This window comes from Dioscorea cayenensis, chromosome 12 (assembly GCF_009730915.1).
Source record: "Dioscorea cayenensis subsp. rotundata cultivar TDr96_F1 chromosome 12, TDr96_F1_v2_PseudoChromosome.rev07_lg8_w22 25.fasta, whole genome shotgun sequence".
Lineage (NCBI taxonomy): Eukaryota > Viridiplantae > Streptophyta > Magnoliopsida > Dioscoreales > Dioscoreaceae > Dioscorea > Dioscorea cayenensis.
Window position 1 is genome coordinate 21,693,755 of NC_052482.1, and position 23,220 is coordinate 21,716,974.

Below are 23,220 nucleotides of genomic sequence, written 5' to 3' on the forward strand. Positions count from 1 at the left end.
TATACAAATCAATTAGTAAAATATCAAACAATAAATTTTCATAAATATTTTTTTAAAAATTAATTATTTTGTTAATTGTCTTTTTAGCTCATAAAGCACTAAATCTCTACATATGCTGACACTTTTTAAATTCTCTTAAATAACGCACTCTTATTTGTCACATATATATTAGATTATTTTGTTTCAATTTATGAAATAAAAAATAAAATTACAAAACATTATTTTTTTAAATTATGTAAATCAATTTATAAAAAATATATTAGTAAAAAGAATATCTTTTGAATAATGGTTCACACCATATTATTTTTAATTTGTAACTTTTTTTCAATGACCATATGATAAGCACAATAATAACCCTATTGTTAAAAGACTCAAAAGTAAAATCTAGAGCCAACCCTAATTATAATAAATAAATAAGTTGATGATAACTTCAATTTAAAATAAGAATACTACTTGATATATACATTTTTGTTGCGACTTAAAAAAAGATGTGCTAATAATTTAATTTGATAGATAAATAAATAAAAAAAATGTAGCTTTTTTATCCTTTTTAAAATTATTTTTGATATGTCTTAAAAATTTTTTTAAGTTATTATAAATTATTTTTAAATTTTTTTGTTGTTTGGGATTAAATTTTTTAAAAAAATATTTTTGTAACTTCTTTATATTTATTTATGTTTTTAAACTATAACAAGAAAAAAATTTATAGGCCAATTGGCTAATGCTATTTTCCCATGTGAGAGGTCCTAGGTTCAAACCCCATCTATGACGAATTTTTTGGTTATTTATAAAAAAACCCGCCGGGTCAAACGGGCCTGGCCCGGACCCGGCGGGTTCTGTGATAAGCCGGGCCGGGTCAACCCGGCCCGGCGGGTCTCCCCTGTAGCACGGGCCGGTTCCGGGTCCGGTTTTCGGTGAACCGGGCCCGGTTAACCGGCCCGTGCCCACCTCTACGTTACATGAATCTGAGTTCACTTTGGTATCTATCTCCTTCGGACGGTCACCTCACTCACTCTTGAATATGTGGGGATTGCTACGATCATTTTATGGGACATTTGATTGGAAAAAAATACACACATCTTCAATTTTTGAAATATTATAAATGTATATGTATAGAATTAATCTCTTATATACATCATATACGTTTTCACTTTGCCAATGACCTTCGGGTCTATTGGTATACGGGTCGCCGATAGAGCTCTCACCGAGTGGTGAGAGTTTGATTCTCGGCTAAGGGCACATTTTTGGGAGTTGTGAATAGTGGTTGTGTACGGGTGGTTCCAGCGCCCACGTGAGCGCGGCCCCGTCCCCACTTGTTCCATCGAGGCTTGTGCATGTCCCTAGATCTCTAGTGGGTTCGCCCCGCTCCTCATTCCCAAAATATTTTATGTGCACTTCTGGGAATTTGACTTTCTTTTCTCACGCACCAAAGACCCTTTGTCACTTGATTCAGACTCACGGATCTTTGGCATTATCAACGTAAGACATTAAAAAAAAAAAAAATGATTTGGGTGGATCAAGTCATCTAATAATATCGAGAAATATTTGTGAAGGAAATGGGATGTAAAGAAAAAACACTAACTCTATCTATGTGGCAAATCGTTGTGGATTATGATAAATGGTTGTTAATAATGTTAATTGAGGAATGTTAAACAACTATATTGCCCGGTGCCTCGGGATAGGTGTGCACACATGTGGTTTGATTCACTAAACCGGAGGAGGATGGGATGTGGAAATAGACATAATAGTATCACATGTTGTTTGATAATGATTTTTTAAATTGTTAATAACAACAAAAATTTAATTCACGGTAAGTGCCTCGGGATATGTGTGCACGCAATGCGGTTTAATTCACTGATCCCGAGGAGGATAAGAGGTGGATATCGTATCAGAAATCCGCGGCGATTCCACGGCAAACAGAGCCGCAGCAGTGTCAGCGAATCCTCTCGCTGGCTGGTAATGGCTGCGCCTGCGAGTATTAGAGCCCCGTTGCTCCAGCCCCCGAGCGCAGCTGGGCACTACTCGTCCAGGCATTCGCCGCGGATTCCCCAAGGTTTCCTCTCCCTCCCCTCCGCTCTATGCGCTTCGCCTAATCCCAAGGTAAAGCTCTTCATCTTGTTCTCCATCCCTCATTCTTCTCCGCTTCTTATGAATCTTTCTGTGTCTTTGAAACCCTAGATAGCCATCCAAGGAAAGCGATTGAGTTGTCTTGCTGTGAAATCTGGTATGGGGACGGAAGTGAGCCCGGCCTCTGAGGATAGGATGCTGGTAGGTTGCGCTCAAGCTTTGGTTTTTCTTTGGTTTGCTCTCCTTTTGTTTCTCTTTTAATGGATTGAGCTCAGGTCATGGTTCCGCCTCATCCATTGATCAAACACTGGATCTCTGTTCTAAGGAATGAACAAACCCCTTGTGTGATCTTCAGTGAGTCAAGTTTCGATCAAGACTTCTCTATTTTTTACTGTTTATAACTAAATGTGTTTTTTTTTAATATCAACTAATGATCGCCTCTAAATTTAAGTTGCCATGACTGTCACAGAGAATGCATTGGCGGAACTTGGGAGGTTACTCATATACGAAGCTTCTAGGGATTGGTTGGTGAGTTTTCGCTTCTTTGTGAATTTTTGACCCAACATCTTTTGAACTGAATAGAGATCTGAGTAACATGTTATTTCATTTATGTTATCGAGAATTAGTTTTGATGGAAATCCTCATTGATGTAATTCTGTGATGATGAGTATCAGCTAGCCGGCTCTAGTTCAAACCAAAGTAGAATTTTTATTTTTTGAGTTATGTGTGTGTATTCACGCACGCTCATGTGTGCATCTGTTTTATAATTGTTTCTGAAAATAATACTTGTTTATTTTAAAATCTGAGTATATAAACAGTCTTCATGCAACAGATCCTCCTTTCTGTTTTTTTGGGAATAAATCAGCTCATATGTAAAGGAGCTTAATTGGTTCTAGCAATATTGCTCTATGCTGGATGCTCTATGCTGGAATCAGATGAATCCCTATGTGTATCAAACTGGTATCTATGAGTGAGAAACAGTTTGGCATTATAAGGATATTAATTGCCTTATTACTATGACTATCCTTTATTTAACTGAACTAGAGAGAATGCCAAATGCTTGAGTGAGCAACTGAAACAACCTTATGCATTCCTCTCTTTTGATATATGACAGCCTATAATCAGTGGAGAGATTCAGACACCAATGAGCGCTGCAACTGTTGAGTTCATTGATCCACGGGAACCTGTGATGGTCAGTATTTGTAGATCTTTTATATTTAGTACAGCATTCATTTCTTGCATGAATCTTGTATAGTTGCATGACAATTCATTTCTCTTGTTGAAGTTATTGATAACCTTAATTTGTGCCAAATAGACTCTTCTTGGAGTTTTCTATTTCAGCAATATTTTTAACTTTTTATTCCAGCATTCTTTTATGCCTAAAGTTTTGAATTGACAGGTCATTCCAATCTTGAGAGCTGGTCTTGCTTTGGCAGAGCATGCTTCTGCAGTCTTGCCTGCAACAAAAACTTATCATCTAGGTAAAGAAAAGCTTCTACATTTTCAGAAAGAGATAAGTCAAACCACTTCACTAATGAGATGAAAAGTTATAGTCAATGGCATTTTAGTATCTTTAAAAGAGGGAACATATCATGGTTTAAATTACCTATGTCCATATCGTTACATGTATTCTGACAGCATTGTTTTTAAATCTGTCAGTCACAAAAATTACTAAAACTGAGGGCTAAAATGATTTCTCTCTTGGCACATGAAGGTATGCGTAGGGATGAAACTACTCTCCAGCCGTCAGTGTATCTGAACAAGTAAATCTGCATTCCTTCTCCTGTACTTTATAAATAAATTCCACTACATACCTCTTGAAGAAGTTTATCTGCTCATTCTAGATATGAAATTGTTTTTTGTTAGTTAGCTCATCTCAAGCCTCTTTCAGATTATACATTGTTTTGTTCTGATTGTTTATTTTCATCCCTTTTCTCTCCCTTTGGATAATTTTTATATGTTATTGGCAATGGCAAAGTTTTATATTTTTTGATGAAAATGAGGAAACTTTTAACAGTAGGGATGAAACAGTGTGGCCAAAGCAAACAAGAAGAGATGGAACTGCTTGTCTTTTATTTATTTATTTATTTATTACTATTATTATTAGGATTTTTTGTGTGTGTGTGTGTGTGTGTGTGGAAGTGAAATTTACAATCAAATGTATATTATATCTTGAGTTTTTCAATGCTCTTCCCATGTCCATGGCCTCTGTATATGCTTTTTATGACATTGGAAAGTCCTGCTACCTTTTCTCTTATTGTTTATTGTTGCTAATTTACTTATCAAGTTTCAAATATAACCAGCCACAATTGGTGATAGATGGTTTTTCTATTTTCCTTCATTGGTTATTCGGCTATACAAACATGTTTTTGGTAAAACTGCAGCTTACCAGACCAGTTTCCTGAGGGATCTCGTGTACTCATTGTTGATCCTATGCTTGCAACTGGTAAGATTTATATTTGTATTGGTGCAATCTGTCTATGTTCCTTACCTCTTCTTTAGCCCATATAGATCACAATAATTGCTCTAAGGTACTTTTTATTCAAAGGCACTTCACATATTTATGTTAGCAGGTTCTCTCGTTGTCTGATTTCTGCATGCTTGGATCATTTTCCATTAACCTCTATTTTCAATATTAAACCTTTTTATTCCTATTTATGCTAAAAGTTTGACTTTCTGAAGTCATATCTGAGGGTTTGATACATCTCTATAATACGAAAATTTAATATTGGTTAAACTGTTAATTCATGGAAGAAAACGGAAAATAGGAAAAAGCTATATATATATATATATATCATGTTTCCGAGTGAATCATGTAATTCGAAATATGATAAAGATTTATATCCTCTTCTAGGGGGGACAATGGTTGCTGCAATTGATCTAGTGAAAGAGCGTGGTATTGGTAACAAGCACATAAGAGTTGTAAGCATATCAAACTTGAAGTCTGTGCCTATTATTTTTACCTCTTCTTAATTATGAGCTTGTATAATTTTATGGTCTAGGTTTCTGCTGTATCTGCTCCTCCAGCACTTCAAAAGCTCGGCAGCAAGTTCCCTGGGTATGGCCAAACATTCAAACGAAGCTAATGCCACTTCTCTTCCCGTTTCTATCATATCTAATGCTGGTTTGTTGATGTCTCAGGTTACACGTGTACACAGGAATGATAGATCCTGTTGTGAATGAAAAAGGGTACTCTTTCTATCAGCTTTTGCATGATACAGTGACAGCTTACTTTACCGCTCGCTTGTTATTTTCAAGGATTGATTCCTGTGCTAATATGCGTTACTCTTGTCCAGGTTTATAGTGCCAGGATTGGGGGATGCTGGAGACCGTAGTTTTGGTACTTGAAACTTTGAGAAAATTTTGCACAATATGCTGCATTATTCTTGTCCCCAGTTTTATATTGCCCAGATTGGGAGATGCTGGATGACCATGGTTTTGGTGCTTTGAAATTTTGGGTGCATTTTTTTCCTAAATGGGCAGCATGCTTCATCAGCATGTGAAAATTCCTTTCTAACTGATTTTGGACAGCAAAACAGTGATGGTAATGCAATTCTTTTTAGGAGACAGGAACACTTTGATAAAGTCTAAACTAAAAGAGTCCAAATTTCATCTGTTTTATTGACTTGCCTTCATCCGTCGCTTTGGTTGATTGTCTGATGCCTTATCTGAGGCTCTGATTTTCCTTTGATTTTGATTTTGTTTTGTTCTTTAATAGTTGTTTAGCAACTCGTAAGTTAAATAAAATAAAACTAAAAACTGAAGGGAAGAGGCTTGTAAGTCTAGTCTCATGTCATGGCAGACTTCCTATGAGGAAAGAGAAGTCGCAGCTGGACTAGTGGTAGTAATGTGTGAATTATTTTAACGGAAGAGAAAACTCAGAACAATAAAAACAATAAAATGGGTGAGCTACCAAATATAACTGGAGATATAAACTTGTCACCTGTGCCTTAATGTTGGTAATTCTGTAATGGGCGGTCAACAGGTTAATAAAGTAATAAAGTTAATTCATCAAACATGTCACTCAAAGGTTAATATAGTAAATTCATCTAATTGGATGCTCAATGGTTAACAAAGGCTACGATGAACAGTAAGAGTAGCAAATCAATATCGAATGATACAATATCTACATGACGGTTGGCACATAGGTGTCACCATAACTAATGATCAATAATAATGAAAAACCACGGGAAATCTGCCAGCTTTTTGGTTCCCAATTACTTGGGTGTTAGCCGGACTGAGAAAAGTACAAATCGAATGTTATTAGGCAAATACACCAAGCAAAGATGAAGATCAAGCTTGCCCATCATCAGGACTTCAGATCTAAACGTATGTATCAAGAACCAGCAACAGCAATTGACAAAAAATGATTCATAGATCATTTAATCCTTCTAAATAGTAATTTCCCCTACAGAGCCGATGAACCAATTACAGAGCCAATTGTTTCTCCAATGTTTGCACTGCATGATGTTTCTCCCTAGCACCACAGAGAACACCTAGCAAACCAAATAGAATGAAAAAAATAATGTTCTCATGAATGGAAAATCATAAAACAACCAAAAATAAAAGGTTCACCCTTTGAATAGAAACTAAACTACTCACTTCAAATCTTATCAGCATAGAATAGTTACAGCTCACTATAATTGCGCCATACAGCACGGAACTCCTCACGGAATTTGTTCAAGCGTGCTTTTAAATTAGGTGTCCTAAAGCTTGCGTGGAGAGTTGTTGCTGCAAGAAAGATCATATAACTATAAAAAAATCTGATGAATACAACTGAATATTAACAAACACAATTACTTATCAGTACCAAGAATGCCAATGATGAGTGCCCAAAGTACAGTAAGAAGGCGACAGGAGGTAAGCCACAGGAAGCAACTAGCTGTTAAAAAAAAAAAAGCAATTAACAAAATATCCAAACAGACTAGCTTAGCAAAGCTGTTGATGAATTTCTAAATATAAAACTTTTCTTTGAGAATTTTAGAATACCTGCTGAAAATGCCAATACAAATACCCACCGGGGCTGCCCACACATATGAATCACCCTTTTGGTAGGTGGTCTCCCGCGAAGAACAGGCCTGATGTCATGAACAACTTAATTTTGAAACATTACTGAGAACCTCAACATTGATAGTTAGTATCTGGAAACATTAGTGTAACTCACGTTATATGAGGCCTCAGCTTAGCAGCTAAATGTGGTGAAAATTGTCTCACCATTCTCGTAACTTTTTCATTGAAAGCAACTGCAAAACTGCAATCACCATTGTCAGCAGATAGGGCTGGAAAAAAAAATTAAGTACATTTTGTCCAAAGGCAAGAAATAATTTGGAGAAGGTGATACATAAATGGAAGGTTGCTATGAAGAACCACTACAAAGAACTCACAGCACTATCTTTAGAGCAGCAAGGTTAACAATAAACTTTAAAAGTTGATGGTTCACATAATATCTATCAAAACGGCAATCAGGTACCTTAGATAATTAGATTTCAAATGCCATTGAAAAATTAAATTCATGTCAGAAAATGGTTGAGCTCTATAAAGTTCTGAAGAATTGTCCAACCGATAATTCGTTACACGAGAAAACAAGACCCGTATGTTATTCAATGAGGACAAAATATGCCATATCTTAAAAAAGTACACAAGAAATATTTAGTCTATGGAGAAGTCCAAACTTCCTGAATTTTCTTTTTACACAAGAAATACTTATCAGCATGGTCCATGAGTGAGTCAAAGGGCTTATTTGGATGAGCTTTTGGAAAACCCAGAAGTGCTTTTTTATAAGTTAAGCACTTCTGGGTTCAAAAAAAGTTGTTTGTATTGGCTTTTCTGCAAAAACAGAAGCTGTAAAAAAAGCTGAAAAACAGCTTTTTTCAGAAGCTAGTCATGAGCAGCTTCTGAAAAAAGCTGTTTTTTAGCTTATTTTTACAGCTTCTGCTTTTACAGAAAAGCTAATACAAACACAAAATATAAAAAAAGTGCTTAACTTACTCTGGAAAAGCACTTTTTCCAGAATCACTTCTACTAAACTTAAAAAAAGTGTTTTTTTGAGAAGCTAACCCAAACAAGGCCAAAGGCATTAACATCCAGGAGGTTGTTTACTTAACAACCCTTGCGTTGTTTACAAGTTCCATTAAAAAATACATCATATATAAATCAGCACGCGAGATTTCTAAACAGCATGATTGAATAGTTCAGAACCTTAAAGAAAAGCAAAGCTTACCTGTCATTTAGGAATGCTATGCTTAAACCAGTTAAAACAGCAGCAACAATGGCAAGTGGCTTCCTCAAAAATGCAATTCCTTTAACAAGAAATTGAGAGAACAGGAAGATTGAGCCCATTAATCTCATTGGAATGGATGAATTAAACCATGCTAGAGAATTAGCTTACCAAGAATAAATATAATCATGATGAAGTAATTTGTCCGATAGCTGCAAAATAAAAATAAATAAATAACAGCATAAAAAGAGTGCTTATGTCTACAAGATTCAGAAGAAACATGATGAGAATAAACAACATGGTGATTCAAATATGTAAAATGAAAAGGATCAAAGTAAGACGATTAAATTCCAAGCATTAACACTCGTGAATTCAGTGACTCCAGGAAAAGATATATTATCAATCCATTGTAAAATGCTGATGATCTTGAGATCAGAAGATTGAGTAAAGGTTTTGGATTCCGGGCATTAATCACCCAAAAATAAACTGAAGCATTGTGAAACTAAGATAAGAACACACTAAAAACATCATCAAATTGAGAACGAGATAAATCGCAGAGTTTTAATTGTTAAAAAGCGAAATAAAAAACCAAATCCAGCACTTAGGATACTTGCACAATCAAGCGTATAGTATAATAAAAACGGAAGAGGATTAGGGTGGTGCGTACTAGTAGAGATTGCATTTGAGGCGGCTGTTCCATTTGGAGTAAGATCTAGGAACGGTGAACCTGGCGAAGAATTCGGAGACGGGACGAGGGGGAGAAGACCAATCGACTTCGCGGAGGGCGTCGATGAGATCCTCGGCGGTAACGTTGCCCCAATCCATGGCAAACCGTCTATCCTAGTATCCTTGGAGGAGATCGCTAGGGTTTTTACGTGCTTGTGATTCTTTAATTGGCCTGGAAGACGGTCGGCGCGGCGAGGTTTCCTTCTTGTCCCCCTCCCCTTCCTCCCTCTTCTCTTTGTTTATTGAAATTAAGTACGATTTGCTCGCGGGATTCAATAATAATAATAATAATAATAAAAAAAGATAATGATTCAAAAATTCATATTATATGTCTGAGCCCGGGTTCGAACCGGGGACCTCTAGTGTGTGAGACTAGCGTGATGACCAACTACACCACCCAGACATTATTGATTTGCAAATATATTTATAATTAAAATATATATTTAAATTGTGACACATTGGATTTGAAAGTGCACCTATAGTTCATAATAATTTTTGTTTTCATATAAATATAAATAGTATGGCTTAATCAATCAATGGATGAGACTGAACTGGTGGCGCAGCCGTATATATATATATATCTTTGTCAGCCCCTGAAAAGAAATGCCCAGGCCAAAAGCCCAAAAGAAGCGCACTTCGTGGGCATAATAAAACCAACGTGACTGCAAAGAGGCTTCTTCCCAACTCTTCCTCTCCCTCGCTTCAACCCAACCTCCCGCCGTTCGCCGCCATGGATCCAACCAGAGCCTTCCTCAAAGACGTCAAGCGCATCATTATCAAGGTCATCTCTCTTCTCTTCTGCAGATCTCTTCTTCTTCTTCTCGCTTTCGGATCTTTTGAAACATAGCTATTCATTTGTTCGTCAATAAAATGCCGCCTGTTTTTCCAAATCCTCTTGACCGCATCGATATATGCATGCGTATTTCATTCGTTTGAAGGAAATCCTCGTTTAATGTGAAGGTGGGAACCGCTGTTGTCACTAGAACTGATGGGAGGCTCGCTTTGGGAAGAATTGGAGCTCTTTGCGAGCAAGTATCTATGAATACTGTTAAAAATCCAATTTTTAAGTCACTGGTTGTAGATTTGTGGTTCCTAATTTGAGTGAATTGAAAATGCCTGTAGATCAAAGAACTGAACTCACGCGGGTTTGAGGTCATTTTGGTTACTTCTGGTGCCGTTGGTGTTGGCCGGCAAAGGCTTAGATACCGGAAGCTGATCAACAGCAGGTTTTGTATGCCCTCTGTATTTTTTATTTTCCTTGTATCCTTTCATGGGGACTATTTTAAAGTGCCTTAAATGCAAGGACATACATGATGACCACATATAAAATGTGGGGCATGAACCTTAATTAGTGTCAATGCAGCAAGTTTCTTTACAATACTTAGCTTATTGTGACCAAGATTGTGCTTTTCTTGTAGTGTTACTCTACAATCAATCAAAAGTGGATTTTTTTTCCTTGTAGTTCTAAATTCGGGCTGTTAGAATAAGATTAGTTGGCCTGTTGATTTTTCATGTACTATAAATGAAGATAAAGTTATAGCCTAGCATCAAAGGGGATGGCATTCTGATTTGCTGCCAAGCCTTTTCTTTTTTTAACAATTTGGCTTCCGAGCAAAGATTATGACTGAAATCTTGTTCGTTATTGTAGTTTTGCTGACCTTCAGAAGCCTCAAGTGGAACTAGATGGAAAAGCTTGTGCTGCCGTTGGCCAAAGTGGTCTCATGGCTTTGTATGATGCTTTATTTAGTCAGGTAAAAATCATGCTTCACTCCACTATAAATTGCTTATTGATGTACAGTAACTGTTCTTGTTTATCATCAGTCAGGTGTCCAAGTACATATGCATTCTAGCTTATCTTTTCACAAAATTCTCATCACAAAATATATTTCTAACGCAGCTGGATGTGGCCTCATCTCAACTTCTTGTGACCGATAATGATTTTAGAGATTCAGACTTCAGGAGGCAGCTTACTGAAACTGTGAATTCATTATTAGCACTCAAAGTGATTCCTGTTTTTAATGAAAATGATGCAATTAGTACTAGGAAGGCTCCTTATGAGGTTTGTTCTATGCCTACATTTTATATTTTTGTCCAAGCATGTGTTGATTTTGCATATTTATTTTTGGAAGAACAGATGCTTTCTTGCAATGCTTTCAGTGAGCCTTTTCTCCTTGTTGCATGCTATTTTTGTGATATAAAGTTAAATGGCTTTCATGTCCCCAAGTTCATGTGTCTATGATAGCACTTAAGGATGATGACTACATAAAAAATATTTGAGCTTCTCTTTTTCTTATGGTAACGATCATTCTTAATTATGTAGAAAATGTCTTTCATTGTTGTTATATGATTTTGAATGTAACATTCTGTATAGTAAATACTTATAATTTTTTTGTTCTCTGCTTTCTTACTTTGTTTACTCATTGTCATTTACAGGACTCATCTGGTATCTTTTGGGACAATGACAGTTTGGCAGCTTTGCTGGCATTGGAGTTGAAAGCTGATCTTCTTGTTTTGCTCAGTGATGTAGAAGGTCTGTATAGTGGTCCTCCAGGTGAACGTGATTCAAGGATTATACATACATATGTGAAGGAAAAGCATCAGGGGGAGATAACTTTTGGTGATAAGTCCAGAGTGGGAAGAGGTGGGATGACTGCTAAAGTAAAGGCGGCTGTTTATGCTGCTTCTGCTGGAACTCCGGTTGTTATCACCAGGTACTTTCATTCTTGAGCTGCTACTTCATCTCAGCATGCCTGTCGGATTGTGAAAAATAGATGTTGCACTTCCAGTTGATTATTTGATTGATTTGTGCTTTTTATTGCTGCCTTATAAAGAACAGTTCTATTACTTCAGCTGAACTTTTAAGTTCTGTTTTATTTAAATTCACTTCCCTAGTGTTTGATATGTTTGTTGCTGAAACTTAAAGTGCAGCATAAAATTGATTTGATGGTAATTGCATATGTGCTTTCCAAGTGGTTTTGCCACAGATAACATCATCAAGGTACTCCAAGGACAGAGAGTTGGTACTCTTTTCCATCGAGATGCACATCTTTGGGTTTTATCGAAAGAAGTTGGTGCACATGAAATGGCTGTTTCTGCAAGGGAATGTTCTAGGCGTTTACAGGTATAAATCTAATTTACCAACTGTAGCTAATATGTTTTTCAAGGAACACTAATACCTAATTACTTTGAATTCTACTGTTGTTTTCTATCAAAAACCTGGGTTTTTTTTTATATCATTCCGCAAACCCCATATTTATTTATTTGATTCTGGAGGTCCAGTTGGCTTAATTTTTTGTGATTTCTTTTTTTCTAGAGCCTATCATCAGATGAACGTAAGAAGATACTGTTGGCCATTGCTGATGCTCTGGAAGCAAATGAAAAATTTGATTAAAATTGAGAATGAGGCTGATGTTGTTGCTGCTCAGCAGGCTGCATATGACAAGTCTTTGATATCTCGATTGACTTTGAAGCCTGGGAAGGCAAGATGCTATAAAAGAAAATTCTTTATTTTGTTTTATTGTATGATTGCGATGTCTGGTATTGCATTCCAAGGTTGTGTTCAAGTCTGAGGTATCATTTCAAGTGATACCTTCTGTTTGAATATTGGAAATTCTATCTATTTGTTTTTCAAGTGCTTAGCAATTCTTGTTGTTATAACCTGGAGATGTTACATTGTCGGTCCAATCTAATTATTAACTACCTCACAGATTTCAAGCCTTTCCAATTCCATTCGCATACTTGCAAATATGGAAGAACCAATTGGCCAAGTTTTGGAAAGAACAGAGGTAAGGATCATAGCTAATGAACTGCTTCTTCCATTTTATATGCTGGTTAAGTAATTTGAACATTAGATTTTTATTTTTTTCCTTTGGAGAACTTTATTATGCTACTTCTTTATTCACTCAACATAGTTTGAGGTGCACAATTTGGGTATTTGCTGTTGTATTAATGTCTTTGATTTAAATTCTTTCATATTTATCCAGCTTGCAGATGGTCTAATCTTGGAGAAGACGTCATGTCCCTTGGGTGTTTTGCTAATTGTTTTTGAGTCACGGCCAGATGCTTTGGTTCAGGTAAAAGTCTGTTCTGTACCTTCCGTATCAGTATTCAGTTTCTTGTGTGTTTGAGGGATTTCTTATAATGTGCTAGTTAACCTTGATGAAATATCGGCTGTAGTGTGTGTCTGTGTCACCTTGAAGGTGAAGGTGAACACATATGCCTTAAAGATGGGCATGAGTGAAGTACACTGTTGGTTTAATACGCCCTTTATATTATTGAAGTTATACTTTGCAATTGATACTTTGATAAGTATGTAATTTTTACTCAAATCTTTTCCTTCTTTATGATTAATGCCTCATTCTTTTATCCTTCTGTTTTGGTCCGATGGTATAGATTGCATCTTTAGCAGTTCGGAGTGGGAATGGTCTTCTTCTTAAAGGAGGGAAAGAAGCCATGAGATCTAATGCAATCTTGCATAAGGTATAGTTTGTTTTGAACAGTCTTTCTTTGTGGTGTTGTACAATTTTACTAATTTTTTACAAAATCTTTTTATAAATATTATTGTATCTATAATTGTTAGGTTATTACTGGGGCCATCCCATCTAGTGTTGGTGAGAAGCTGATTGGACTTGTTACATCAAGAGATGAGATTTCTGATTTGCTAAAGGTGAGAATTGTATATAAGAAAGAATTCAACCATGTAATCTATGTTTTCTTGCTAAGCATCACAAAATTTGGCCAGCTTGATGATGTGATTGATCTTGTGATTCCGAGAGGAAGCAATAAACTTGTAACTCTTATCAAGGAGTCAACCAAGATTCCTGTTCTAGGTCATGCTGGTAAGATTAGTAAATCAATGACACTTTTTGTCGACTATATTCATGGCTCTGATTTTTTCCTGTATCATGAGTTATTATTGCCTGCAAAAATGGTTTTTTGAAGATGAAAGTTGTGTGAAGTTCCAGTTTCTTCTTTGCAGATGGAATTTGCCATGTTTACATTGATAAATCAGCTAATATGGACATGGCGAAGCTCATTGTTGCAGATGCAAAGTTAGATTATCCTGCTGCCTGTAATGCAATGGTACTTCCTGCCTTATTTTTTTAAAGCTTTGGAACTTCTTCATCCTTGATTTTTTTCTTTGAAAGATTATGTGTGTGTGCGTGTGTGTGTGCAGGAAACACTTCTTGTGCATGAGCATCTTCTAAAGACTGAAGAGCTAAATGATTTAATTGTTGCGCTTAGAGCAGAAGGTGAGATACTGTTGTTATATTTTACAGCACTTCTTTTGAAATTGAATACAACTCTATTAAATACTTCAGATTATGATTACTGCATATTTCAGGAGTTGTTCTCTATGGTGGGCCTAGAGCAAGTACTGAATTGAAAATTCCAGCTGCCCATTCATTACATCATGAGTATAACTCTTTGGCTTGCACAATCGAGATTGTTGATGATGTATTTGCTGCAATTGACCATATACATCGTCATGGGAGGTACTTAGATCATTCTGTCATGTTAATGGTAACTGTGGTGTTACCTAGCATAGTTATGTTGCTGTATAGTTTTGCCCTACTACATAAGTGATGCTATCGGTCTGATTTGGTAATACCTGAAAAGGGTTTCTATCTTAACAATTTCAACAGGTCTAAAGCTTCATTATTTTGCACTTTTGTATTGTCTCAGTGCTCATACAGACTGCATAGTTGCTGATGATCAAGAAGTAGCTCAAATTTTTCTTAACCAAGTTGACAGGTATGTGTTGTCTTCACCTTCGTAAGTGATATACTTGAGTGATGCAATGCTGATTGCTGAAGCCCTTGTGTTCTATTATATTTTTGGCTGATAGGTTTCTGCATTTGTTGGATTTCTTTATGAATTAGTGGATTCTGTGCCTAATTTCTACAATGATTAACTTGCTGTCACAAATGTTCAGCTTGTTTTCTCACAATTCAATACCTGCAACTTTTGTTTTTTAAGCATGCATAGAGAAATTCAACTAATATCTTTGTAATTGGTGATTTAACTAGAACTTTTACAGTACTATAGTGCATCAAACGACTTTTTTGCTTTTGAAGCTTTATTAAAAGTTTCTAAACATGCTTTCATCATGGCCCAGTGCTAATTTTTCCATGTCTTTTCTGTGCCATAAGTTTATTGTGTCTGAGAAAAGCTTGATATCCTTACAGTGCCGCGGTCTTTCACAATGCAAGCACACGTTTCTGTGATGGTGCACGTTTTGGCCTTGGTGCTGAGGTACGCTTTATTTGGTTATCATTTCCGATATGTCTTGGTTATTTACTCAAGTTATCGATCTTGGTATACATTTTATTGTCTGGAAAAGGTTGGCATAAGCACAAGCAGAATTCATGCACGAGGGCCCGTTGGCGTTGAAGGACTACTCACCACACGCTGGTATGCTCTTAAACAAGTGTTCTACTAAGCTCTATTGGCTTCATATAAAATGAACAACTTGGTGGACAATGCATCACAATTAATTCATACTTAGATCATATTCCGTCATCTTTTGCAATATCCTCAGGATCCTCAGAGGTAGCGGGCAGTTGGTGGATGGCGATAAAGGGGTTGTATACACTCACAAGAATCTCCCTCTGTAGTGAACCCCTTACCAATTTTCCCTGGTGATAATCTATCTGTTTATTTCATGTTGTATAATTTATATGCTGTTTGCCATGAGCTTGTACCTGAAACTCTCAGATTGAATAAATGGCATAATCCACTATGATTCCCCTGTTGTTTTTTTTCTTTTTTTTCTTCACTTTTTCAATAAATTAGCCCTTTTGGGGTTCCTTTCAAAAAAAAAAAAAAGCTTTATCGTTTTTCTTTGATTAGGCTCCTAGTTTTTCTTTTTGTAGTCTCTTTCTCTGTGAGTCTTCTCCTGTAGTTTTTCAGTTCTTCTTTCCTTCAATAAAACAGCAAACAGCTACGTAGTAGCTCTTTCTTAACTTTATCGTTGTCAGTTCCGTTGATCTATTATTTAATCAGAGGGTTGAATTCAAGTAAGACAGGCTATTTATAGATCAATGTATCATGACCATTACTGATTAAAGATTTGAATATAATCATCCGAAATATATGATCATATATGAACATTTGATCCAGTGAAAAAAGGTTAAGAACCGAGAAAGCTAGGCAACCGGAGGCCTTAGCACTGGATCCTGAGAAGTATCTAAAGCAGCAGGGTGTATCCATTGCCACATACCCATGGGAGTATTATATGTTGGATATGGCAGGGCCTTTGTGCAGGCAGTGAAAGCTGCAGCTTGGACTGAGGCAACTGGATGAAGAGAATGAGGTGCAATGCTGATGGATCTCAGTATCTTCTCCATCCTTTCCTTCTCAGCCTTGAGCCTCACCTTCTCATCTCTCAGCTCAACTTTCTCAGCCTGTGAAAAAGTTACAACAATGAGAATGAAATCGAAGGAGCTTCTTGGTCATGATGCTATGAACACAGGAAATTTCACCTTGAGATTCTTTAGGGAGACTTGGAGTGCTTCATTTGATTCTTTAAGTTTCTGAGCTTCAAGACGTAACTGGTTCAAAAGATGATTGGCATCACTCAGAATGGCAACTTTGTCCGCCTTTGCCGGCGGCTTCTTCGGGTCCAAGATAGAGCATAACTCAGCAAACCTGAAGGATATGCAGAACATTAACTAAATTGGTTGCATTTGTAAGGAGGAGAATCTATTGTTGTGCATTCACACCTATCATTGAGTCTAATCCTTCTCATTTTCTCACGGCAAGCTTTGGTTGCAGGAGCAGCACAGCAGGACTCCACCCTTGTCCTGCGCATTAGATGCAAAATTCTCATTGCTTTTGACATTTTAAATAATTTCAGGATGATAGGAAGGAACCGCACATGGAAAAGGAACACTCCAAGTCCATGGCATATACCATCATATATACCGTTTCTTTGTGCAATTATTCTCCAACAAGCTATCCATTTTCTGTGAAACATCAAACTCAAGAATTGCACTGCATGATGAAAGAAGAATGAGAGGGAAGAGCAAACATTATATTATGATATAAAATCTAATAACAATATCAAGTTTGAGCTATGTTTCTCTCTACATCTATCCAATTATCACTTCTCTGCATCCTTATTGTATCCCATGTTTCTCTGAACAAAGATACAAGATTAGTAATAAAAGAATGGATCATATTGATACCTGGCAACGGTGGCATCAGGCCATATGAAATCCACCAAAGTGTCCTCGTCCTCAAGGCCATACTCTGCCAACCAACCTCCGTCCAAGTTGTGGTATGATCCCATTTTTTTGGTTGGCCTTTCAGATCCCACAAATTGACAACAAGAGAGCTGAGGCAGAAGTACTCTTTTCCTTGCCGGATTGGGTCATCAAAACCCATACGCTATATATATTATAAACAAAAAGGAAGCCCAACAACAAGAGGGTGAAATAAAGAGAGTAATGGGGATTGTGATGACATAGTGAGCACACAGCGTACGTCCACCAATGCACTTGCTTGTTTTCTGGGGGATCAATCAGTATTCGGTGTTACACTGTGCTACTTATCATGCCTTATATCATGATTTTTTTTTTTTAATTATATTCTACATTTATTCGAGTTATCTTACAGCATATAATATAAATTTGGTTGGTTTAGGACGATAAGAAGCATGAGAAAACTTGAAAAGGAATATGCTAATGTGATATCTTACAAGTAAAATGGCAATCAAATCAAGGAAAAAGAGATGCAATGACTCTCACTTGCTTGTCAGGCTAGCATGCTTCTTTTTTTAGTCCAACATCCATTGCGTAACAAGTTATAAAGTTACCCAAATGGTGTATATAAAAATGGGTGTCTGGGCCAGTGGCTCCATACTTCTTGTCTTCTTGATGATGATGATGATGATGATGATGATGAGTTCAATCTAGAATGACTCAATCCAGCATGTCAGGGGATATTCTTTTTACACTGTTCTGTCATTTTATTTGTAGGTGTACAAAGTTCATGTAGCATGGGTGAGCAGCAGTGTCACAGTGTTGTCTATTTCTTTTTCTTTATATCCAATAATTTCAGTTCTGATTTCAGCTCTTTCAGTAAGAAATACCAGTTCATTGTTCATTGAACTTGGCAGCTGCATCACAATCTCTTTCATATATTTCTGACAGAGCATATGTATATCTATATATATTTTTTAGTAGTCTCTTGTTGAATTGGATTTTTAAGAAACTACACAGCATCATCAGACTCAGCTATGAATTTGATTAATTTGTTTATTTGAATTTTCTGTAGTTATTTGAAATATATGGAGTATATACTACTATACAAGACTAGATGTATTTAACTTCTGTCTTTCTTGAATTCATTGTAGTTGACATTTGAAATTTACTTTGTACAAAGCGTACAGATAAAAAGTCTTATCAAAATGTGTTGTACTTGAATTGGAATTAATCTGTGTCTCTTTGAAAGATTTGGAATTTTGCATAGGATCAATGGAAATATGCTTTACGAACTATATATGGATGTCTACTTTTGTATACCAAAGTATGGATAGAAGTCTTTTTTGAACTAATTGGGTTGAATTTGAAATTTGTGAAGTATATCCAAAGGATGCAATTAATCTGGCTATTTGAATTGGTTGCTATGGATTATATCTTACAGTTTTGAATTAGTTGTCATTAATTTGAGTATACTCTCCTCTTTCAAAGTAAAACTTGAATTAATTCCTCCAAGAAATATATGACAAAGATGAATACACTATCATATATATATATATATATATATATACCTTCTCCTTATCAGAGAGTTGAAGCAGAGAGATGATGGAGAACTCATTGTCTCTCTTAACCATAATGCTCCTCATCTCCTGCTTTCTTACTGCTCTGGTTTCTCCAGCTCCTCCCTATTATCTCTCAAGAAGGTCTTCTCTTGTAGTGGAGCAAGATTCAGATATCCTAATTTCACCAGGCAAGACATTCTCATGTGGTTTTTATAGAGTTGGACTCAATGCCTACACCTTCTCCATCTGGTTCACCAACTCGGCCAACAAGACCATCACCTGGACAGCCAACCGTGATGACCCGGTGAACGGGCACGGTTCCAGAATGAGGTTGCAGAAGGATGGAGCCTTGGTGCTAACCGATATCGATGGCAGGGTTGTATGGGCCACCGACACCAGCTCAACTCAAGCCAACCAAGTTCAGCTCCTTGAAACTGGGAATCTTGTCATCAATGACACCAGTGGTAACATTCTATGGCAGAGCTTTGATTCACCTACTGACACTCTCCTACCTACACAATCCATCAAGAAAAATAAAAAGCTTGTGGCAAACATGGCTCGAGGATCAGTGTCATCAGGATACTATAACTTATATTTTGACAATGATAATGTCATGAAGATCATGTATGATGGCCCGGAGGTTTCTAGCATATACTGGCCTGCTCCAAGTACCTCCTCTATCACTAATAGGTACTTCTACAATAGCAGCAGATATGGTGTTCTTAATACAAACGGAACATTTATAGCCACTGATGGGCTGGTGCTCACTGCTTCTGACGCTGGTGAAGGGATTAGAAGAAAATTAACTCTGGATTATGATGGTAATCTCAGGCTTTACAGTCTGAATGAGTTGACTGGTACGTGGTCTGTATCATGGCATGCTCTTCCAAATCTATGTCTGGCTGATGGGCTGTGTGGCAGGAATGGTATTTGTGTTTCTCATACTCAGAAAGCCATGTGTGCATGTCCTTCTGGTTATGAAATGGAGGACCCTGGTGATTGGGGTAAAGGTTGCAAGCCCAAGTTCAGCATCAACTGTAATGGAGGGCATTCTCAACAGTTGACATTTCTTGAGCTTCCTACAACTAGTTTCTGGGGGTCCGATTTCATGTTTGATAATTCAGTTTCACTGCAAGCCTGCAAGGACAAGTGTCTGGCTACTTGTTCTTGTGTGGCTTTTGAATATTGGATGGGTGGTGGCACCTGTTATTTCAAGAATGGGCTCTTCAATGGGAGAAGTCAACCAGACCATCCAGGCACCATGTACATTAAAGTCCCTCTGAATGTCATCAACTCCTCTGATCACTTGTCCAGATCACCTGGCCAGTATACCCATGAACTGATATGTAATGTTAATAATGATGTGAAAACTAGTTATTTGAGAATTAACAGGGGAGGGACTTCCAAATGGTCCTATTTCTACTGGTTCGTGTCAGCATTTGGGGTGATTGAAGTCTTGTTCATTTCCTTCGGATGGTGGTTCATATACAAGAGAAAGAAGAAACCAACAGCAATTGAGGAAGGCTATAGACTGATCGCCAAACAATTCAAGAGGTTCACATACAGTGAGCTAAAAATGGCTACAGAGAACTTCAAGGATAAGCTTGAAGAAAGAGGAGGAGGCTCAAGAACTGTATACAAAGGGATGCTGGATGATATGAGAGTAGTGGAAGTTGAGAAGCTGGATGATGTAATTCAAGCAGAAGATTTCTGGGCTGAAGTGAGAGTGATAGCCAGAATATATCACATGAATCTTGCTAGAATCTGGGGGTTCTGCTCTGAAGGTTCACACATGTTCTTGGTTTCAGAGTACATGGAAAATGGTTCATTGGACAAGCACCTCTTCTCTGAACACAACAACAACAACAACAACAACAACAACAACTTGTTTGGATGGAGCAAAAGATTTCAGGTTGCAGTAGGGGTTGCAAAAGGGCTGGCTTATCTCCACCATCAGTGTCTCGAGTGGGTGATTCATTGTGATGTGAAACCGGAGAACATACTCTTAGACAGTGATTTCGAGCCCAAACTAACAGATTTTGGGCTGGCAAAGCTGGTGAAGAGAGATGGAATCCGTTCAATGGTTTCAAAGATCAGAGGTACCAGGGGATACATTGCACCTGAATGGGCTTCTAGTCTTCCCATTACTGCAAAGGTAGATGTATATAGCTATGGAGTTGTGCTCTTAGAGTTGGTGATGGGAAGAAGGGTGTCCTTTAATTGCTGCAATGTAGATGATGAGGAGCTGGAGCTGGAGCTGTTGGGTTTGGTTAAGGTGTTGAAAGAGAAGCAAGGAAATGGAGAAGATGCATGGATTGATGGATTGGTTGATGATAAACTGATGAATGGGCAGATGAACCAGAGGAGGCAAGCTGCAGCCATGGTGAGGATAGCACTCTGTTGCTTGGAGGAGGACAGAACCAAAAGGCCGACAATGAACTCCGTACTCGAGATGCTCACTTCACTTGATGATGAAGATGAATCTTAAATCTTCCGATTTTTGTACTGCCAGCGAATTGCTCCACAGTGTACTTAATTTAGATTTACTACTATATATTGCCATGTATTTTTTTGTTTAATCAATTCAAGTTTGGATTTTTCCTTGTATTATCACGAGTTATATTATATAATAATTTTAAAAATAAAAATTAAAGCAACATAATAAAAGCAATGTGACCATAATATAAATTACGCACCGTACATTCTTAGTCGATTTTTTTTTAAAAAAAAAACAATACATCACAAATTTATTAATAAAAAACTAAAGCACATTAGACTCTTTCACTTGAAGTACATAAAAGATAAAAGCACATAATTAAAGTGCTACAAAAGTGTTAATAAAAATAATGAAATCATCTTGCCCACAAAAAAACGTACTCTTACCTTAGTATTAAGTGTATCTTAAATGACAATTAAAATTTTGATTTTAGTTATTTATTTGTTTTTTTAATGAATAATCAACAAATATCTCATAAAAATGTAGTTATGGTAATTTATTAACTCTTTATAGATTTATTAATTTGGATAAATACCATATAAAACGATTAGAATTGTATTATATATATATATACCTTAAAAAAAAATTTAGATATTTATCTGAATTAATAAATTATAAAAGGGAAGAAAACAAAATCTTCTTGTTAAAAGTCTTATCAACAGTGTTTGGTAACAACCAGCGTTTCTTAGAAAAAACATGAGCTCATTTTTAAATTTTAATTAGTGAATGTAATTTTAGCTATGTTTCGCTTTTTTTTAAAAAAAAAAAGTTGGATAAACCACTTCAATTAAAGAAAAAACAAAAATAAGAGTACATCACCCAAAGGGGGAAGAAAAGAGCAGACAAAAACCAGCCACACACCTAAACAAAACAAACCACAAGGAGTGGCAACCACATACTGACTCAAAGAAGCACCAAAAGCAATGGGAGGAGATCTCCACGGAGATCGGGACACCCCCACCAACTAACCCGTAAGTGGCTCGGGATCCCCATCGGTGGCACGTCACCACCAGATCCTCCTCACGTGCATCTAAGAACTCCAGTTGCGACGAGATGGGCCGACGTCGCGAAGTCAAGCGTCTCCCGACTACCCTCAGGTGCTGAAGAGAACCAAAATAAGAGCAGGTGATCAATTTTGTACAGAATAGCGTCAGAAGACATGGTAATAGCATTAAAAATGCAATCATTCCTAGCAAGCCAAATCGACCACACAATTGCTTTGACAATAAGATCCTCGGCCAACCGGCGTATCGGTCGATCCCATGACGCCTAATCGCCCCAAGCAATGATCCGGTCCCTCGGGGCATCCGGAAGCTGGAACAGGCGAGTAAAATACCCCCAAATATGTCTAGTAAATGGGCACCGATAAAAGAGATGATCCACAGTTTCAATTGCCAAGTGGCACAAGACACACGTCGCAGTAGGAAGACGATTGCATCTCCTACGTTCAAGGTTGTCCATGGTGAGAACCTTATTTTGCCACACCAACCAATTGAAGAGATTGATTTTCTTCGGACATAATCCCCGCCAGAAGAAACTCGCCATCAGACATCGATGGCCGCCATCATTCAAGAAGCTATAGAAGGACTTGACCGAAAAGATACCACTACGTGTGAGCCTCCACCCTTTATTATCCCCACTAGATATCCCAGCCACTCTCACTCTGTCACGAATAGGGATAACATCTGCAACTGCTGCGAAAGGGTGATCCTCTAAAAGATACTCCAACTCACGGATAGTACCATTAGCATAGCGTGAGCGCATGAGCGATCGGCGATGCAAAAACATAGGGTGCGCTCTCGTTCGACCAGCGGTCTTTCGAGCGTTTACGCCCCGGAATGAATGCCATGGGAGACACGACCCCTAAACGCCGTGAGCGATCGATAACCCCTTTTCCGAGTAAGAAATTCTTCTCGAATACCTAGGAGACAAATTCCAACTTGAAAA

The 23,220-nt window shown here is 37.2% G+C and overlaps 5 protein-coding genes and 1 non-coding gene across 7 annotated transcripts; 3 read left to right on the forward strand and 3 right to left on the reverse strand.

Annotated features, from left to right (window-relative positions):
* Positions 1-1,881: 1,881 nt before the first annotated feature.
* Positions 1,882-5,642, forward strand: LOC120273066 (uracil phosphoribosyltransferase). The gene is made up of 12 exons (XM_039279707.1): positions 1,882-2,100; positions 2,179-2,268; positions 2,343-2,421; positions 2,537-2,595; positions 3,182-3,259; positions 3,467-3,548; positions 3,782-3,830; positions 4,452-4,513; positions 4,922-4,989; positions 5,070-5,125; positions 5,209-5,256; positions 5,364-5,642. The coding sequence occupies exons 1-12, from the start codon at positions 1,960-1,962 to the stop codon at positions 5,413-5,415; spliced, it is 864 nt and encodes a 287-aa protein (XP_039135641.1). The 5' UTR covers positions 1,882-1,959; the 3' UTR covers positions 5,416-5,642.
* A 509-nt stretch (positions 5,643-6,151) lies between these two features.
* LOC120273387 (PRA1 family protein A1-like) lies at positions 6,152-9,254 on the reverse strand. The gene is made up of 8 exons (XM_039280013.1): positions 8,952-9,254; positions 8,456-8,496; positions 8,288-8,366; positions 7,232-7,318; positions 7,057-7,145; positions 6,878-6,949; positions 6,670-6,798; positions 6,152-6,563 (listed from the first exon to the last, which is right to left on the reverse strand). The coding sequence occupies exons 1-7, from the start codon at positions 9,107-9,109 to the stop codon at positions 6,695-6,697; spliced, it is 630 nt and encodes a 209-aa protein (XP_039135947.1). The 5' UTR covers positions 9,110-9,254; the 3' UTR covers positions 6,152-6,563; positions 6,670-6,694.
* Positions 9,255-9,339: 85 nt separating this feature from the next.
* TRNAV-CAC lies at positions 9,340-9,413 on the reverse strand. Its single transcript has one exon. It is a non-coding gene; the product is annotated as a tRNA-Val (tRNA).
* A 201-nt stretch (positions 9,414-9,614) lies between these two features.
* LOC120273690 (delta-1-pyrroline-5-carboxylate synthase-like) lies at positions 9,615-15,764 on the forward strand. The gene is given in 21 exon segments (XM_039280378.1): positions 9,615-9,791; positions 9,971-10,042; positions 10,133-10,236; positions 10,659-10,761; positions 10,908-11,069; positions 11,444-11,721; positions 11,981-12,131; positions 12,324-12,392; positions 12,394-12,489; positions 12,718-12,795; positions 12,994-13,083; positions 13,403-13,489; positions 13,590-13,676; positions 13,752-13,848; positions 13,989-14,092; positions 14,187-14,262; positions 14,355-14,505; positions 14,696-14,764; positions 15,199-15,265; positions 15,354-15,424; positions 15,552-15,764. Coding segments are annotated over 21 exon segments (2,139 nt in total). The 5' UTR covers positions 9,615-9,740; the 3' UTR covers positions 15,628-15,764.
* Positions 15,765-16,071: 307 nt separating this feature from the next.
* Positions 16,072-17,397, reverse strand: LOC120273691 (transcription factor ILR3-like). Of its 2 annotated transcripts, XM_039280379.1 has the most exons (5): positions 17,200-17,397; positions 16,937-17,005; positions 16,735-16,815; positions 16,495-16,660; positions 16,072-16,416 (listed from the first exon to the last, which is right to left on the reverse strand). In XM_039280379.1, exons 1-5 carry the CDS (start codon positions 17,301-17,303, stop codon positions 16,159-16,161), a joined length of 678 nt encoding a protein of 225 aa, XP_039136313.1. In that variant the 5' UTR covers positions 17,304-17,397; the 3' UTR covers positions 16,072-16,158. The 2 variants fall into 2 exon arrangements, with proteins under 2 accessions (XP_039136313.1, XP_039136314.1); XM_039280380.1 differs by lacking the exon at positions 17,200-17,397 and having other exon boundaries at positions 16,890-16,987.
* Positions 17,398-18,716: 1,319 nt separating this feature from the next.
* On the forward strand, positions 18,717-21,372 carry LOC120273462 (putative receptor protein kinase ZmPK1). The gene has a single exon (XM_039280088.1). It carries the CDS (start codon positions 18,817-18,819, stop codon positions 21,262-21,264), a length of 2,448 nt encoding a protein of 815 aa, XP_039136022.1. The 5' UTR covers positions 18,717-18,816; the 3' UTR covers positions 21,265-21,372.
* The last annotated feature ends 1,848 nt before the right edge of the window (positions 21,373-23,220 follow it).

Coding starts and splice junctions, on each gene's coding strand:
- LOC120273387 (XM_039280013.1), bottom strand. CDS start 9,109: ATGGATTGGGGCAACGTTACCGCCGAGGATCTCATCGACGCCCTCCGC. Junction 6,950..7,056: donor TGTATTGGCATTTTCAGCAG/GTATTCTAAAAT, acceptor TTTTTTTAACAG/CTAGTTGCTTCCTGTGGCTT. Junction 6,799..6,877: donor ACTCATCATTGGCATTCTTG/GTACTGATAAGT, acceptor TCTTTCTTGCAG/CAACAACTCTCCACGCAAGC.
- LOC120273066 (XM_039279707.1), top strand. CDS start 1,960: ATGGCTGCGCCTGCGAGTATTAGAGCCCCGTTGCTCCAGCCCCCGAGC. Junction 2,269..2,342: donor CCTCTGAGGATAGGATGCTG/GTAGGTTGCGCT, acceptor GATTGAGCTCAG/GTCATGGTTCCGCCTCATCC. Junction 5,257..5,363: donor CCTGTTGTGAATGAAAAAGG/GTACTCTTTCTA, acceptor ACTCTTGTCCAG/GTTTATAGTGCCAGGATTGG.
- LOC120273462 (XM_039280088.1), top strand. CDS start 18,817: ATGATGGAGAACTCATTGTCTCTCTTAACCATAATGCTCCTCATCTCC.
- LOC120273691 (XM_039280379.1), bottom strand. CDS start 17,303: ATGGGATCATACCACAACTTGGACGGAGGTTGGTTGGCAGAGTATGGC. Junction 16,816..16,936: donor AATAATTGCACAAAGAAACG/GTATATATGATG, acceptor TCTAATGCGCAG/GACAAGGGTGGAGTCCTGCT. Junction 16,661..16,734: donor AGGATTAGACTCAATGATAG/GTGTGAATGCAC, acceptor CATATCCTTCAG/GTTTGCTGAGTTATGCTCTA.